Source organism: Sinocyclocheilus grahami, unplaced genomic scaffold (assembly GCF_001515645.1).
Source record: "Sinocyclocheilus grahami isolate Dianchi unplaced genomic scaffold, SAMN03320097.WGS_v1.1 scaffold102.1, whole genome shotgun sequence".
Taxonomy (NCBI): domain Eukaryota; kingdom Metazoa; phylum Chordata; class Actinopteri; order Cypriniformes; family Cyprinidae; genus Sinocyclocheilus; species Sinocyclocheilus grahami.
Window position 1 is genome coordinate 605,395 of NW_015505281.1, and position 18,700 is coordinate 624,094.

Consider the following 18,700-nt stretch of genomic DNA (forward strand, 5'->3'; position numbering starts at 1 on the left):
TTGTCTGGAACGCAGCATTAGGTTAACATTTCAATAAACGAGCGTGTACTACAATTACGAGCCATTCTATAAGGTGAAATTTCAGCACTTGACAAACGATAGCGACTCCTAAGTAGAACTTAAAGCACGGCTACGTGCGATTGCGTTAAGTGCATTTTTGGGAATATTATGTAAAGTATAATATTATATGTATAGCTATAATAAAATATAATATAATATAATATAACATAACATTGTATTATAGTTATTATATCAGAGTTGTCTGGAACGCAGCATTAGGTTAACATTTCAATAAACGAGCGTGTACTACAATTACGAGCCATTCTATAAGGTGAAATTTCAGCACTTGACAAACGATAGCGACTCCTAAGTAGAACTTAAAGCACGGCTACGTGCGATTGCGTTAAGTGCATTTTTGGGAAACGCACATGAAACGACATCGAGCGATCGTAAAATGACTCGTAGAAAATGCTCTAAGGCGCTAAGATCAATCGTTATCGAGAAACGGAGCCCTGGGCCCAAAAGCTTCGTAAGCCTAAGAAGTTTGTAAAAACGATCGTACGGCTGAACTTAATATTACGGTCTGTTTCCCAAAAGCATTGTAACTTAAGTAGCACTTGAAAATCATCGTAGATCTACGAGTGCTCTGGAGTAATCGTAAAGCCCTAAGTGCATCGTAAGAAGAAAGATTTATGCGGTCACCTGCAGGACAACCGGCAGATTGCACCTTTAACTTTATTCAAGTGCAATGTGATTATAATATAAGGATATGATTGTACTTTGTTCACTTTATTACTCGTTTTTGTTGTTGTTGTTGTTGTTGTTGTTTTAAAATTAATTTAAAAATGAAATAATTAAAAAGGGCTGAAAAATAGAAATACACATCTAAATTAAATTACTGAACAAATAATTTAAAAAAATGAATAAAATAAATAATGTAGGAAATATGCTTCAAAGACTGGGGGGAAAAAATCTGTCAATGACTTGCACGAAAACCAGCAATGTATTGGACCCGGAAATAATGTCTTTGTGTGTGTGTGTATATATATACATACACACACCCCATCATCCATTGCACTGATTGGCCACAGCACTGATTGCACACAACTGTAACCAATCACACATTCACTATATAACACTCTATCTCACTCCCTTCAACTGCCGAGTATTGTATGCGCTTATCGCCAGCAGTGATAGCTACTTTACAGAGCTCTCGTTAGTTTCCCAGTGTCTTTGTGTGTGTGTGTATATATATACATACACACACACACAGAGACGTTATTTCCAGGTCCAATATATATATATATATACAGTATATATATATATATATATATACAGTATATATATATATATATATATATATATATATATACAGTACGCCCTTAATAAAGCTTGCAAATGGATCCGTACGTCTCACGTCTTGTTTGCCCCGTAACACATACATACAGACATACATATATAAAGTGTATTATATATTATTATGTAAAGTATAATATATAATATAACATTGTATTATAGATATTATATCCGAGTTGTCTGGAACGAAGCATTAGGTTAACATTTCAATAAAAGAGCGTGTACTACAATTACGAGCCATTTTATAAGGTGAAATTTCAGCACTTGACAAACGAATAGCGACTCCTAAGCAGCACTTTTTTGCGATTGTGTTAAGTGCATTTTTGGGAAACGCACGTGAAACAATAACGAACAATCGTAAAATGACTCGTAGAAAATTATCTTAAGCTCTAAGATCAATCATTATCGAGAAACGCAGCCCAGAACATTGTAGCACTGCGAATGTCACCATTTAGGGCAGGGCATATTCTCTCCATCATATCACAGTGCAATACTGACACCGAGCAGTCTACTGTTCATTTCAAACAACCAATATCTAAAATATTATGAAAAATTCTATATGGTTTAGCAACTCTATACCGTGAACAGTAAAACGTTACATCACCTGTCCAACCCATTACAAAAATGAAAATACCATTATGAAATTAATTTTCACTATAAATATGAACTGAAAATAAAGCAATTTACACGGATCATGGACATGAATACACTCAAAGTCCTTATATTGCAAAGACAAAATGTGTGATTGCACATAAAATAAGCTAAAGTAAACAGTATGAAATGCACACCTGAAAAAAGCAAAAATTAAAAATTATGGGACTTAATTTCATGTAATGTTGACATGCTTTCAGTAATTTTCGACCACTGACCGTGTTTTTTAATGAAAAAAAAGAATGAAAAAAAGAGTTAATTTCAGCACCAACGCAATGAACAGCTCCCTGCAATCTGCGTTTCTTACAATACCATCAGACAATAAAAGCTGTCAAACAAAGTAGGCTACTGAAAAGGATTTTGTGCTGTAAAATAACTAAGGCATGCCATATTTCATAAATGACAACTATTAGGTTTAACAATATTAAAGCAAAACGGCAGCTGTAGCCTAATTAGAATGAATCTGTTATTCTTACCTCTCCAGAACCTCTCCTCCTGCGATCTGGGATCACTAGAGTATTTCCATTACTGCCCGGGACTATAGTAGAGCCGACACTCATTCTGGGTCCAACTAACATGTACCGTTTGTCTCCAGATCTGTACTGGATGCTGTGACACAGAGTTCCGTCGTAATTTGTATCCTGTAAATACTTGGACGAATAGTCTGTCGATTTAGAGCACTGCATTACAATCAACACGATGATGCTGATGACAAAAAGCACTGAAATCGAACCCAAAGTGATGATCAAATAAAATGTCACGTTGTTTTCCTCCTCGTCTTTTACTGCATTTTTAATATCAGAAGCTGCAAAAGCCTCTTTGGGCTCCACAACTTTGACAATCACAGTCGCTGTCGCTGAGAGAGAAACGTTCCCATTGTCTTTGACCAGTATGAGCAGTTTATGCTGGGCCTCGTCTGTTTCTGTGAATGAGCGAAGGGTCCTTATCTGTCCTGTATAGCGGTCCAAACCAAAGAGACTGTGGTCACTAACTTCCTGCAGTGAAAATAATAACCAGCCGTTGTATCCTATATCTGCGTCATAGGCTCTGACTTTAGTCACCAAATGACCTGCGTTCACATTACGAGGAATCTCTTCCACACCCTCAGCAGAACCGTTAGCGCTGACTGGATATAAGATCACTGGAACGTTGTCGTTCTGATCCAGAATAAACACGTTCACTGTCACGTTACTGCTCAGAGACGGAGTTCCAGAGTCTGTAGCGAGCACGTGGAACTGGAACGTTTTAGCCGTTTCAAAGTCAAAGCTCTTTAACGAATAAACAATACCTGTCTCGGAATTTATATTTAAGAAAGATGACAAATCATTCTGTGTGCCATCACCTCTAATTATGTGATAGGATATGACGGCATTTTCAGCTGTGTCTCGATCAGAGGCGCTTACTGAAATTATGGAGGAACCGGCTGCATTATTTTCCATTAAATATAGATTTAGAGGATTTAATAAAAATTCCGGCGCATTATCATTCACATCAGAAATCTGAACGCTTAAAGTGGTCGATGCACTCAAAGACGGCTGACCTAAATCAGAGGCAGTTATTGTAATGTCATATCGTGAATTCATCTCTCTATCTAACCGATCTTTTGTCACTAAAGAGTACATATTGTCTTTGAAAGAAGGCTTTAGTTCAAAGGGAATATTTGTGTTTAACTGACAAATCACTTTACCATTGATCCCTGCGTCTTTATCAGTCACACTGACGAGAGAAATTACCGTTCCAGGTTTAGAATCTTCAGGGATGTTCTTAGAAAGCGATGTAATCTCAATCTCAGGCCGGTTGTCATTCACATCAATAATCTTAATAACAACTCTACAGTTTGCAGACATTGGTGGATGCCCCTTATCTGATGCCTGAATATCGAGTTTATAAACCTCTGCATCTTCAAAATCAACTTTCCCCTTTACACGTATTTCACCCGTAACCTGATCGAGCTCAAAAACCTCGTGCACTTTGCTGTTTAATGTTGCAAAACTGTATTCGATATCGCTATTCGGGCCCTCATCCATATCAGTTGCATTCACTCGGATAACCACAATGCCAGTAATACAATTCTCCTGTAATGTCACAGAGTATGACTCTCGACTAAACACAGGGTGATTATCATTGATATCTAGAACAGTAATAGTAATGTTAAGGGTGCCAGATCTCGGAGGATTTCCTCCGTCAACTGCTGTTAAAATGAGCTTGTATGTAGTTGTAATCTCCCTATCAACAGCCTTCTTTAGGACTAAAAATGGCATTTTATCCTCATCACTCTCTCTAACTCGAATTTCAAAATGATCATTAGGACTTAACTTATAAGACCGGATCGAATTCGTTCCAGAATCTGGATCTCCGGCAGCCTGTAACTGATAAGCAGCGCCAGGGAGCGTATTTTCATAAATTCGCAAGCGCTGCTCTTTATCAGGAAAACTAGGAGAATGGTCGTTTATATCTGATATTTCTACTTCTACATAGTGGATCTCGAGTGGATTTTCAATAACAGTTTTTAAGTTTACCATGCAAACACCGCTGCCAGCACACACAGACTCTCTGTCGATTTTCTCATGAACGTACAAAACGCCATTTTCCTGATTTATTTGAAAAAGCTCCTCCTTAGATCCAGAAACGATTCGAAACTGCCTGTCCACCAAACTACTTACTTCAAGACCCAAATCTTTAGCAACATTTCCCACAGCGGTTCCTTCTTTCACTTCTTCTGGAATCGAATATCTTATCTGAGCTGAAACTTGCTGTCCGATGCCAAGAAGAAAAGAAATACACGAAGCAATCCAGCAGTACTCCCATCTGCGTCTTTGTCCTCCAGCTTCCATCACGAGTGATTAGCAAACGGTTTATCTTGGAAATGTATATACCCTCGATTATTAGAGGTCGTAATCGAATGTTTATAGCAAGCATATAATAAGCAAATAAGCAAATATGAAGTCAGTCTTTAGGTAACGTCAGTGCAGCATATTGTTCATGCATCCCGAGCCTTTCCAGTGTGTGTGAAAAAACAATACAGCCCTATTCGCGTCATCATCAGGGGCAGGAATCAATATTCTGAACAAATCCTGAAGCAACACCGACACCAAGTGGTTTAAAATACCTGAAAACATTTTAAAAAGCATCACTGTAAGTTGTACAAAACTGATAAAATATTAACTTTACAAGAATATAAACTCTACAAGAGGTACATATTTAATTATACGTTAAGCAGATTTGTTTACAACATTTAGCAATTTTTCAGGACTGACATTGATGCTTTTTAAAATATTTTCGGGCCTTAATGAAAAAAAAAACATTCCTAATTAACTGCATTTAGTTTCAGCACCTGCGAAGTGAACAGCTCCCTGCAAGCTGTGGTTACTTAAAACACAATCAGACAAAGTTGTCAAATAAAGTACTGAACAGAGTTTTGCGCTATGTGTAAAAAAAAAGTTAGAATCATAACTATAGCGTATAAACACAACAAAGCAAAACAATGACTGTTAGGAGAATTAAACAGCCAGTCTTACCTCCCCAGAATATCTCCTCCTGCGATCTGGGATCACTAGAGTATTTCCATTACTGCCAGGGACTATAGTAGAGCCGATACTCATTCTGGGTCCAACTAACATGTACCGTTTGTCTCCAGATCTGTACTGGATGCTGTGACACAGAGTCCCGTCGTAATTTGTTTCCTGTAAATACTTGGACGAATAGTCTGTCGATTTAGAGCACTGCATCACAATCAACACGATGATGCTGATGACAAAAAGCACTGAAACCGAGCCCAAAGTGATGATCAAATAAAATGTCACGTTGTTTGTCACGTTACTGCTCAGAGACGGAGTTCCAGAGTCTGTAGCGAGCGCGTGGAAGTGGGAAGATTTTAATGTTTCAAAGTCAAAGCTTTTCAACGAATAAACAATACCTGTCTCGGAATTTATATTTAAGAAAGATGACAAATCATTCTGTGTGCCATCACCTCTAATTATGTGATAGGATATGACGGCATTTTCAGCTGTGTCTCGATCAGAGGCGCTTACTGAAATTATGGAGGAACCGGCTGCATTGTTTTCCATTAAGTAGAGATCTAGAGGATTTAATAAAAATTCCGGAGCATTATCATTCACATCAGAAATCTGAACGCTTAAAGTGGTCGATGCAGTCAAAGACGGCTGACCTAAATCAGAGGCAGTTATTGTAATGTCATATCGTGAATTCATCTCTCTATCTAACCGATCTTTTGTCACTAAAGAGTACATATTGTCTTTGAAAGAAGGCTTTAGTTCAAAGGGAATATTTGTGTTTAACTGACAAATCACTTTACCATTGATCCCTGCGTCTTTATCAGTCACACTGACGAGAGAAATTACCGTTCCAGGTTTAGAATCTTCAGGGATGTTCTTAGAAAGCGATGTAATCTCAATCTCAGGCCGGTTGTCATTCACATCAATAATCTTAATAACAACTCTACAGTTTGCAGACATTGGTAGATGCCCCTTATCTGAGGCTTGAATATCGAGTTTATAAACTTCTGTATCTTCAAAATCCACTTCCCCCTTTACACGTATTTCACCTGTGACCTGATCGAGCTCAAAAACCTCGTGCACTTTACTGTTTAACGTTGAAAAACTGTATTCAATATCACTGTTTGTGCCCTCATCCATATCAGTTGCATTTACTCGAACAACCATAGTGCCAATAACAGAGTTTTCCGACAGTGTCACAGAGTATGACTCTCGACTAAATACAGGGCGATTATCATTGATATCTAGAACAGTAATAGTAATGTTAAGGGTGCCAGATCTCGGAGGATTTCCTCCGTCAACTGCTGTTAAAATGAGTTTGTATGTAGTTGTAATCTCCCTATCAACAGCCTTCTTAAGGACTAAAAATGGCATTTTATCCTCATCACTCTCTCGAACTCGAATTTCAAAATGATCATTAGGACTTAACTTATAAGACCGCACCGAATTTGTTCCAGAATCTGGATCTCCGGCAGCCTGTAACTGATAATCAGCGCCAGGGAGCGTATTTTCAGAAATTCTGAGACGCTGCTCTTTTTCAGGAAAACTAGGAGAATGGTCGTTTATATCTGATATTTCTACTTCTACATAATGGATCTCGAGTGGATTTTCAATAACAGTTTTTAAGTTTACCATGCAAACACCGCTGCCAGCACACACAGACTCTCTGTCGATTTTCTTATGAACGTACAAAACGCCATTTTCCTGATTTATCTGAAAAAGCTCCTCCTTAGATCCAGAAACGATTCGAAACTGCCTGTCCACCAAACTACTTACTTCAAGACCCAAATCCTTTGCGATATTTCCGACTGCGGTTCCTTCTTTTACTTCTTCTGGAACTGAATATCTTATCTGAGCTGAAACTTGCTGTCCGATGCCAAGAAGAAAAGAAATACACAAAGCAATCCAGCAGTACTCCCATCTGCGCCTTTGTCCTCCAGCTTCCATCACGAGTGATTAACGAACCTTTTATCTTGGAAATGTATATACCCTCGATTATTAGAGGTCGTAATCGAATGTTTATAGCAAGCATATAATAAGCAAATAAGCAAATATGAAGTCAGTCTTTAGGTAACGTCAGTGCAGCATATTGTTCATGCATCCCGAGCCTTTCCAGTGTGTGTGAAAAAACAATACAGCCCTATTCGCGTCATCATCAGGGGCAGGAATCAATATTCTGAACAAATCCTGAAGCAACACCGACACCAAGTCTCGACTATTAGAAGTCGTAGTTGGATGTTTATGGCAAGTACATAATGAGAAAATAAGAAAATACGTAATAGGTCTTTTTAAGCACCGTCAGTACGTTCATGCATACAAAGCCTTTTCAGTGTGTGTTAAAAAAAACAATACAGCCCTACTCGCGTCATCATCAGGGGCAGGACTCAATATTCTGAACAAATCCTGGAGCAATACCGACACCAAGTGGTTTCAAAACACTTGAAAATATTTTGAAATAAACCACTGTCAGTCATAAAAACATGAAAATAATAACCAGCCGTTGTATCCTATATCTGCGTCATAGGCTCTGACTTTAGTCACCAAATGACCTGCGTTCACATTACGAGGAATCTCTTCCACACCCTCAGCAGAACCGTTAGCGCTGACTGGATATAAGATCACTGGAACGTTGTCGTTCTGATCCAGAATAAACACGTTCACTGTCACGTTACTGCTCAGTGGTGGAGATCCTGAATCCTTTGCAAGAACTTGGAACTGAAACGTTCTAATTACTTCAAAGTTAAAGCGGTTTAAGGCGTAAATAACTCCCGTTTCAGAATTAATGTTCAAGAAAGTCGCTATATCATTTTGTGCAGCGTCCCCTCTAATCATATAGTAAGTAATCATTGCATTTTCAGTTAAATCTTTATCAAATGCGCTCACAGACATTATGGGGGCACCAGGTGTGTTATTTTCTACTAAATATAATTCAAGCCGATCTTTAGAAAATTCAGGACGGTTATCGTTAACATCTGATACCTGAACGCTCAGAGACTTAAAGGTTGATAAAGGAGGCTGTCCTAAATCAGTGACTATTATTGGTATGTCATAATGGGACACGAGTTCTCGATCTAATTTTCCCTTCGTTACAAGGGAATAAATATTCTCTTGAACTGATGGTTTCAGCTCAAAAGGAACATTATCAGAAACACTTGGTACTATCTTCCCATTTATACCAGAGTCTTTGTCACTGATGCTAATTAATGAAATTACAGTGCCAGGTTTAGAATCCTCAGAAACAACACTGGAAAGAGAAGTTACGTCTATTTCAGGGGCGTTGTCATTTATGTCTATTATCTTAATAGTAACGACAGATTCAACGATCCACGGAGGCTGGCCTTTATCAGATGCCTGTACGTCTAATTTGTACACCTCCGTTTCCTCAAAGTCCAGTTCACCTTTAATATGAATTTCTCCTGTGGCACTATCCAGTTTAAAGAGATCGTAAACTTTGCGCTTCAGGTTTCTTCCAAAGGCATATTCTACAACACCATTTGAACCCTCGTCCAAATCAGTTGCGTTAAGTTTTATCAACACAGTTCCGAGTGCAGCATTTTCTTTTACTGCTACAGAATAGGAGTCTTGACTAAACACGGGACGGTTATCATTAACATCAAGAACAGTAACAATTATGTTAAGATTTCCTGACCGTGGTGGATTTCCACCATCGATTGCAGTTAGTATTAATTTATGTTCTGCGGCGTTTTCACGATCAAGCGCTTTCTTTAAAACTAAAAGCGGTATTTTTTCCTCATCTCTATCCTTTGTCTCAACTTCGAAATGCTCATTATGACTCAGTTTATACGACCGAACATTATTCACGATCGTATCAGCATCTCGTGCTGCCTGTATCTGGAAACGCGTCCCTGTGGGTGTGTGTTCTGCAATTTCAAAATGCTGCTCCTCTTCTGTAAATGTGGGTGAATTATCATTAACATCAGTTACCTCCACTACAACATAGTGTATCTCTAAAGGATCTTCGACCACCATTTTCAGATTAATCAAGCATGCGCCATTTCCATCACACAGCTCCTCTCTGTCGATTTTCTTATGGACATATAAGACGCCATTGTTTTGATTTACCTCAAAAAGAGCGTCCTTTGATCCAGAAACGATACGGAACCTCCTGTTTACTAAAGTGCTGACATCAAGGCCAAGATCCTTAGCAATATGTCCTACAATGGATCCTTCTTTCAATTCTTCTGGAATAGAATATCTTATCTGCGCTGAAACTTGCTGTCCAAAACACAGAAGCAAAGAGAAACACAAAGCAATCCACCAACACTCCCATTTGCGCCTTTGTCCTCCGGTTTCCATGATGGAACGATTACTGTGAGACTGCCAGAAATATATCCTCGGCGATTACAAACAACAGTATAAAGTACAATTTATCTGCATAATGCAAAACAATTTAACTGAAAACATGTAGAGAACAGATCACATACTTAAACGCCTTTTCGGATCGTACCATCCAGGATAAGGAAGACAATACACGTCTGCGCGTCATTATCCTGGGCTGGACTTAAAACTTGAAAACAAAAATTAGAGCAACACTGACACTGAGTGGAGCATTGGACCTTTCAAGTCACCTCCAGCGTTAGCGTTGACAGTATCTTTCAATTTGCAGAACCTTGAACATTTCTTAAAATATGTTTTATGGTTGGAATTGAAAAAAAAAATCATTTTTATTAATCGGCAAAAAATATATTTGCACACTTCATGTTGCTTCAAAAAACGAAGTGACAGACAGCGTTTGTCTCAACAAAAAAAAAAAAAAAATAAAAATAATAATAATAATAATAATAAACTATGCACAAAACTATGCAACACACAGAGTGTGATTTTGGACACCAGCAGGGCTTGTTTAAAATAATATAAAATACAGTTTATTCTTTCAAGTAAAAGATTCAAATGTAGGCTACCTAAGAGTAAGCAACATCTTAATGTCCATTTTGAGAAAAGTTATGCAAACTGCAATAAATAATTGACATTATATAAATACCAATCTAAATACCGAATAAAATCCTTACGAAAACCTAAGTAAAATTAAAATTACCCTTACCTCTCCAGAGTCTCTCCTCCTGCGATCTGGGATGACTAGAGTATTTCCATTACTGCCAGGGACTATAGTAGAGCCGATACTCATTCTGGGTCCAACTAACATGTACCGTTTGTCTCCAGATCTGTACTGGATGCTGTGACACAGAGTTCCGTCGTAATTTGTATCCTGTAAATACTTGGACGAATAGTCTGTTGATTTAGAGCACTGCATTACAATCAACACGATGATGCTGATGACAAAGAGCACTGAAACCGAGCCCAAAGTGATGATCAAATAAAATGTCACATTGTTTTCCTCCTCGTCTTTTATTGTGTTTTTCACATCAGAAGCTGCAAAAGCCTCTTTGGGCTCCACAACTTTGACAATCACAGTCGCTGTTGCTGAAAGTGAAATGTTCCCATTGTCTTTGACCAGTATGAGCAGTTTATGCTGGGTCTCGTCTGTTTCTGTGAATGAGCGAAGGGTCCTTATCTGTCCTGTGTAGCGGTCCAAACCAAAGAGACTGTGGTCACTAACTTCCTGCAGTGAAAATAATAACCAGCCGTTGTATCCTATATCTGCGTCATAGGCTCTGACTTTAGTCACCAAATGACCTGCGTTCACATTACGAGGAATCTCTTCCACACCCTCAGCAGAACCGTTAGCGCTGACTGGATATAAGATCACTGGAACGTTGTCGTTCTGATCCAGAATAAACACATTCACTGTCACGTTACTGCTCAGAGACGGAGTTCCAGAGTCTGTAGCGAGCGCGTAAAATTGAAAGGTTTTGACAGTCTCAAAATCAAAGCTTTTAAGTGCATAAATTGCGCCTGTCTCAGAATTAATATTTAGAAAAGATGTCATGTCCCTTTGTGTCCCATTTCCTTTAATAAGCTGATATGAAATCATAGAGTTTTCATTTAGGTCTTTGTCAAAAGCATTCAGCGTAAGAATGGGCGCGCCTGCAGCGTTGTTTTCAATCATATATAACTCGATGGGATTTAGGCTGAATTCAGGCGGGTTATCATTAACATCTGACACCTGCACGCTCAGAGTTTTATATGAGGACAGTGGAGGCTGACCCAAGTCGCTCGCTGTTATTGTAATGTCATAATGTGATACAGTTTCACGGTCCAGATTCCCTTTAGTCACTAACGAGTACATGTTTTCCTGAACTGATTGTTTTAATTCAAATGGAACGTTTTCTGAGAGAGAACACACAACTTTCCCATTAACACCAGCGTCTCTGTCAGTTACACTGATGAGTGAGATTACAGTACCAGGCTTGGAGTCTTCAGGCACCATTCTCGACAGTGACGTCACTTCAATCTCTGGTTTATTATCGTTTGTGTCGACTATTTTTACAACAGCTCTGCAGTCTGTTGTCATAGGGGGCTGGCCTCTATCAGATGCTTGAACATCAAGTTTGTAAATAGATTTGTCCTCAAAATCTACATCACCTTTCACACGAATGTCACCAGTCATCTTATCCAAACTAAATAATTCATAAACCTTTGGGTTCTGATCGCTGCCAAAAACGTAGGTGACCTCTCCATTTGAACCATAATCTGCATCACTTGCTTGAACCTGAATGACTAGTGTTCCAATTTGTATATTTTCCTTTAAAGTTGTAGAATACATATCTTGGCTAAAAACAGGTCTATTGTCATTTATGTCCAGGACGTTAATTGTAATATTTAGTTTCCCTTATCTTTGAGTATTCCCTCCATCTACAGCCGTTAAAACTAAATTATATTCGTCATTGTAGTTTTCTGTTTCTGTCAGACTACATGTACCATAAGCCCTTGTGTTCCCTGTGTAGCTGCATAATTTTTTATGTCAACCAATAAACATTCACTGGTTTCTCTGATGGGTGACTGGGCTGATCAGAAATCAGTAACTTTGCCCGTCATCCTCCTATTACATGAATGAATAAATGGATGGATGGCTTGCTGAGTGAATGTTACTTAGTCTGTGACAAATTGCTTGTGATGTTTCTCAATTGTAGACTAAAGGGGTCATATGATGTTGCTAAAAAGAACATTATTTTGTGTATTTGGTGTAATTAACACCTGTTCATCATTTTTAAATAGTTTTGAATACTTTGATTACCTTGATGAGGTTTGTTTGATTAGGGTTGGGACTAACTCTGCAGGACACCGGCCCTCCAAGAGCCGAGTTGAAGAGCCCTGGCATACACACACGTGCAAACTTATAAAAATAACTATTATTATTAAAGATGCATCTTACCTGTCCAGAACATCTCCTCCTGCGATCTGGGATCACTAGAGTATTTCCATTACTGCCAGGGACTATAGTAGAGCCGATACTCATTCTGGGTCCAACTAACATGTACCGTTTGTCTCCAGATCTGTACTGGATGCTGTGACACAGAGTCCCGTCGTAATTTGTATCCTGTAAATATTTGGACGAATAATCTGTCGATTTAGAGCACTGCATTACAATCAACACGATGATGCTGATGACAAAAAGCACTGAAACCGAGCCCAAAGTGACGATCAAATAAAATGTCACGTTGTTTTCCTCCTCGTCTTTTACTGTGTTTTTCACATCAGAAGCTGCAAAAGCCTCTTTGGGCTCCACAACTCTGACAATCACAGTCGCTGTCGCTGAGAGAGAAACGTTCCCATTGTCTTTGACCAGTATGAGCAGTTTATGCTGGGCCTCGTCTGTTTCTGTGAATGAGCGAAGGGTCCTTATCTGTCCTGTGTAGCGGTCCAAACCAAAGATACTGTGGTCACTAACTTCCTGCAGTGAAAATAATAACCAGCCGTTGTATCCTATATCTGCGTCATAGGCTCTGACTTTAGTCACCAAATGACCTGCGTTCACATTACGGGGAATCTCTTCCACACCCTCAGCAGAACCGTTAGCGCTGACTGGATATAAGATCACTGGAACGTTGTCGTTCTGATCCAGAATAAACACGTTCACTGTCACGTTACTGCTCAGAGACGGAGTTCCAGAGTCTTTGGCCACAACAAAGAATTGAAATGTTTTTAAAGACTCAAAATCAAAACTCTTTAACGAGTAAACGGTACCATTCACCTCATTAATACTCAGGAAAGATGTCATTGTTTGGTCTGAATTAATTCGATCAATTGAATACGATACACGTGCGTTTTCACCTTCATCTATATCAGCTGCACTTAATGAGAAAACAACAATTCCTGGTTTGTTGTTTTCAACCACATAGAATGTATACGGGCTTTGAGCAAATGTGGGGCTGTTGTCGTTAACATCAGTGACATCGACGTGAATGGATCTTGTTGATGTTAACGACGGAGTTCCTAAATCTTTGGCTGTTATAGTGATATCATAAGACGATTTTGATTCTTTATCAATGTATTCTTTAGTTACTAAAGAATAAAAGTTTCCATCAGGTGACGGCTTGAGGTCAAAGGGTATATCCTTAGGCAGAGAGCAAACTATCTTTCCGTTCATACCTGAATCCAGGTCTGTAACTCCCATCAAAGCTAGGACAGTCCCAGGAGGCGCATCCTCGGGAATGTGGCTGGATACTGAAGTGATGTCAATCTCAGGCCGGTTGTCGTTGACATCCTCAACATTTACAAGCACATTACACTGTGTAGACAAAGACACGGCTCCCTTATCCGCAGCCAGTATCTTTAGCTCATAAACCTGCCTTTCCTCAAAATTTAGCCCACCTTTTATCTTTAATTCCCCCGTCAAACTATCTAAATCAAAAACCTCAGATGCTCCGTTCCTGAACTTGTTCCGTAAAGAGTATTCAATTTCTCCGTTTAGTCCTTCATCTGAATCTGAAGCATTAACGCGGAGCAGAAATGTACCTTCAGGGGCATTTTCTTTCACAGTCATTGCGTATTTTTGTTTATCACAGACGGGAGTATTATCATTAACATCTGACACAATAATTGTAATATTCACAGTAGCTGATTTCTGTGGCTTGCCACCGTCTGTCGCAGTTAATATTAGATTATGCCTTGCGCTTTTCTCTCTGTCAAGAGGTGTTTGTAAAATAAGGACAGGTATCTTACCTTCGTCTCCCATGTCTTCCGTTTCTAAACGAAAATAAAGATTTTGGCTCAGTTTATATGATTGCAAGTTGTTTGCGCCTACATCCGGGTCGTGCGCTGTTTCTAACTGAAATCGTGCACCTGCCATTGCAGATTCAAGTATTTCCAATTTATAGTTTTCGTCCAAAAAACTCGGTGGATTATCATTGACATCGATAATGTCAACTGATATCTGGTGCATTTCGAGTGGATTTTCTATCACTGCTTTCAGATGAATGAGACATGGGTTGGTTTTAGCGCACAGCTCTTCTCTGTCTATCCTCTGGTTTACAAACAAAGCGCTGTCTTTATGATTTACCCGAAAGAGCTCTTGCTTTGTCCCCGCAACGATACGCAAATTCCTGTTTTCCAGTAAAGCCTGATCAAATCCTAAGTCCTTTGCAATGTTCCCCACAGTGACTCCAGTTTTTGATTCTTCTTGAAGGGAATAGTTTATCTGGGCAGCATTTCTTCCGGAATTGAACAGCAGACACATCAGATAAAAAATCTTGCTCATCCATATTATTTTATTTTCGCTCGCCATGCTTTCTCTGAGCAGCGCTAAAATAGTTGTAGCAAATGCGGTCAACTCAATTATGCTATTGCAAATTACAAATTAATAGACAGATCTAAAATCGTCCTGGTTGTTCATTGTTCAAAGCCAGAGTGATGTCTGACAAGACATCCCACGAAGTGAATCTGCTGAACACGACTGTCAGAGATTATTGGTATTGTAGCGCCACTCACAGCGATTTTGTAGAACTGCATAATTTCCTTAACAGTGCGTCTTATAGTGGTTAATGTGGATCAAAAATGAATAATAATAATAATTATTAGTAGTAGTAGTAGTATTATTATAAATAATATTATACAATTTACAGTTATACTGTTTATAATTATAAAATTGAGGCATGACAACACCAAATGCACTACTACACTAAAAGAGTATCTCATTAGATTAAAAATTATATATATATATACCTTTTTAAAAATGTTCCTTTCTTGAAATACGAAGAAGGATAGAGGTCTGATGTAAGAATGCAGGTCTTATAAGAAGGCAGTGGTCTGGTGTCTAACTGCGTGGTGAGCAGTGACATCTTGTGGTTCAGTTACACAAATCACGTGACAAACTCGGCCCCACCTGCCTCTTTTGTTCTGCTCTCCCTCCCACCACAGCTGCTTACGTATGAGCTTTCCCATATATACACAAACCTCATACCAGACAAAAGACACCAGGGGGCAGAGCGAAGTGATTCACGTCTCAAGTTCTTTTTTTGTGTACTTTGTGGTAGTAGAGACCAAATATACACATCAATCACACATGTTCTCATATCATATAAAGGCGGTCATAGATTTTTATACATTTGTGTGTTTACAGTGTGTGTGTTTGACATAGACTGCCCGGATCTGGCGAGTTGAGCCTCTTGTCTATGCATCAAATTACAGGCTGCAGCATCATGCACCCCCTCCCTGCCCGCAGTCCGTTACCGTGGCAACGGACATTTGGATAGGTGGGTCGCTGTCCGTGGTGCTGAACATTGCGGTCCCCAGAGGAAAGCGTTAATGAAGGGAGGGGTTTGGGAAGACCTAAGGAAGACCAAATAAATGCATCGCTCACGAAAGAAATCTCAGTGAAAACACTGTTGTTTATTTTATTTATTTATTTAACATATTTATATTTTTTTATCATTCCGTATAAAATTATTCTCTCCTGTTTAACCCACCTTCCACCGTCTGTCTTTTATTCGGTCGCTATAGAGACAGGCTCCTGTTGCCTAGAAACCAGCAGTCAGCTGGATTTCTCAGATTGAGGCCTTTTTCCTCTGCAGTGTTTCAGGAAAGCATGGTTGTTTTGATGGTGACACATGCAGTTAGCTGAATTGTGGTTTAGAGAAGGCCTGACAACAGGGATCTTTGTGTGTGTGTGTGTGTGCGTGTGTGTGTGGAACTTTCTGATAAAATGCTGAGGACAAATGTGTATGACAAATGAAAAGTGTGTGTGTGTGTGTGTGTGTGTCTGCTGCGGTAGTTTTTAATAGTGCTGCTGTCTCTCTCTGTGCTGTAAGGCAGGATGAGAGAAATCTGGGTCAGGAGGAAAAGAGAAGCAAAGAGCAGTTACTTGTTTTTTTTGTTTTTTTTTCAGTTTGTTCTGACCCACATCACAGAACCAGAACCATGCAGTAAGCCAGCCAGGGCAGTGGTTAATGCTTTATTATTTCTATTTAACATTTTTTAGGATTAACAGAAAAAAGAGTTTGTGATGAGAATCCAAGTGTGGTTTTATAGTGAGTTTTACATCTAAATAAAAAAATGCAGATATGAAATGTGGTCTGCCTGATTTTCTTCAATGCATTACGGTTTGTTCTGACCCACATCACAGAACCAGAACCATGCAGTAAGCCAGCCAGGGCAATGGTTAATGCTTTATTATTTCTATTTAACATTTTTTAGGATTAACAGAAAAAAGTTTGTGATGAGAATCCAAGTGTGGTTTTATAGTGAGTTTTACATCTAAATAAAAAAATGCAGATATGAAATGTGGTCTGCCTGATTTTCTTCAATGCATTACATCATCTGCAGTGATGACCTCATTTTTACCCACCCAAACAAAAGCACACTCACCTACCACCCCACACAGATGAGAATCATGCAAAGAAAGAAGATTAATATAGGTCACTTTGATTGTATCACTGATGATCAGAAGGTAGATAAGTCATAATCATAAACACTGTCTTTCTCTTCCCTGTTTAAAAGATAATCATAATAGTATACTGTACAAACAACATGTTTTTATATATTTATTTTTTTTACCTCAGTGCATGTGTTCAATTGGGCTACAGGATCATTGATACTCACATACTGAGAAGTCATTTCAAATCTGAAATCATATTACAAATGCAATGTCCCATCAACATTATGTACTTCTGAATACATGGAGAATGACAGAAATCACATTATTTTCAATTAAGTTTTTATCCATTGTAAATATGCAGTACAAATACCATCAGTAGATACTCATGAGCAAAGAGGGTCTGGTAGGTTGTCTAAGGCAGATCATGGATGTGTTCAGCTTTAAGTGGGCAGTTTGTCTGCTTTAGAGCACAAATGCTGGTAGAAGATGAATTAGAAAAACATTTGCTTAACTGTATAAAGATTAATTGGACAGCAGGGGAATGAAAAGGAAATATATGGGACTATAGGGCAGTGCTGTATATAGGTAGTCCATTTTTATATCACAAAATTAGGCTTTTGGGTAAATTAATTCTAGCCACTTTTCTGTGCAGTGAGAGACGAGTGACCTACTTACAGCTGCTCACACTGACAGACATATTGAACTTTAATATTTTGTCATTCTACTAAAATGTATCTTTCTTTCGCTCTGATTGTCTCACATAATGTTATCTTACAACACTGCTCATGTCTGAGCATTAGCCAATCCTCTGAGACAGCTAAGAGCCTTAAAATGATTACTTCCTGTTTAAAATACCACATGTAAACATCCAGCATTTGTTTCTCTAAAACAGAAAATCGAACGAGAATTGGGCAGATGAATTTTGTAATGTTGCATTGCTTTGACAAAACACACATGCTGTGCATTCCAGAGTGAGCCAGTCACTGAACTGACCCCAAGACACCCTGACCTTTTGACCTGCCTGGGAAAACTGCCATACCCTCACAAAGTTAGGAATAAATGACACTGCAGAAAGGCTGGAAACTATCAGAAAAACAACAATACCATTTTGTTCACTGAAATAAAATATTGATGTCCATATACTGCACAACTGATATAGCCAGCAAATACAAAATATCAACAATAAAAAAGCAGCAATATGAAAGTTTATATTCATGCATTAATACTAATACACAATATTAACATCAGGAATTGAAAATAAAGAGAAGAAAATAATGTTTGGCTAGTGCATTTCAATGCACAAAGCAATGTATTTTCATTTTTTTTCCCAAAGCATTTCCATGAATATTAAACACATTTCCTAATATTAGATAATTATGCAGCTGATAAGTAAACATTAGCAGTTCATTAGTCATCTTTTCTTGTTTTAAAGCAAATAAAACCC

The 18,700-nt window shown here is 38.6% G+C and overlaps 2 protein-coding genes and 1 pseudogene across 2 annotated transcripts; all 3 read right to left on the bottom strand.

Annotated features, from left to right (window-relative positions):
- Positions 1–2,117: 2,117 nt before the first annotated feature.
- LOC107588390 (protocadherin beta-18-like) lies at positions 2,118–7,469 on the bottom strand. The gene is made up of 6 exons (XM_016276463.1): positions 5,526–7,469; positions 3,944–4,082; positions 3,069–3,295; positions 2,769–3,002; positions 2,484–2,687; positions 2,118–2,144 (listed from the first exon to the last, which is right to left on the bottom strand). The coding sequence occupies exons 1-6, from the start codon at positions 7,467–7,469 to the stop codon at positions 2,118–2,120; spliced, it is 2,775 nt and encodes a 924-aa protein (XP_016131949.1).
- A 2,960-nt stretch (positions 7,470–10,429) lies between these two features.
- LOC107588391 (protocadherin alpha-7-like) lies at positions 10,430–12,479 on the bottom strand (annotated as a pseudogene).
- An 85-nt stretch (positions 12,480–12,564) lies between these two features.
- Positions 12,565–15,168, bottom strand: pcdh2aa1 (protocadherin 2 alpha a 1). The gene is made up of 2 exons (XM_016276464.1): positions 12,817–15,168; positions 12,565–12,597 (listed from the first exon to the last, which is right to left on the bottom strand). Exons 1-2 carry the CDS (start codon positions 15,166–15,168, stop codon positions 12,565–12,567), a joined length of 2,385 nt encoding a protein of 794 aa, XP_016131950.1.
- Between the last annotated feature and the right edge of the window lie 3,532 nt (positions 15,169–18,700).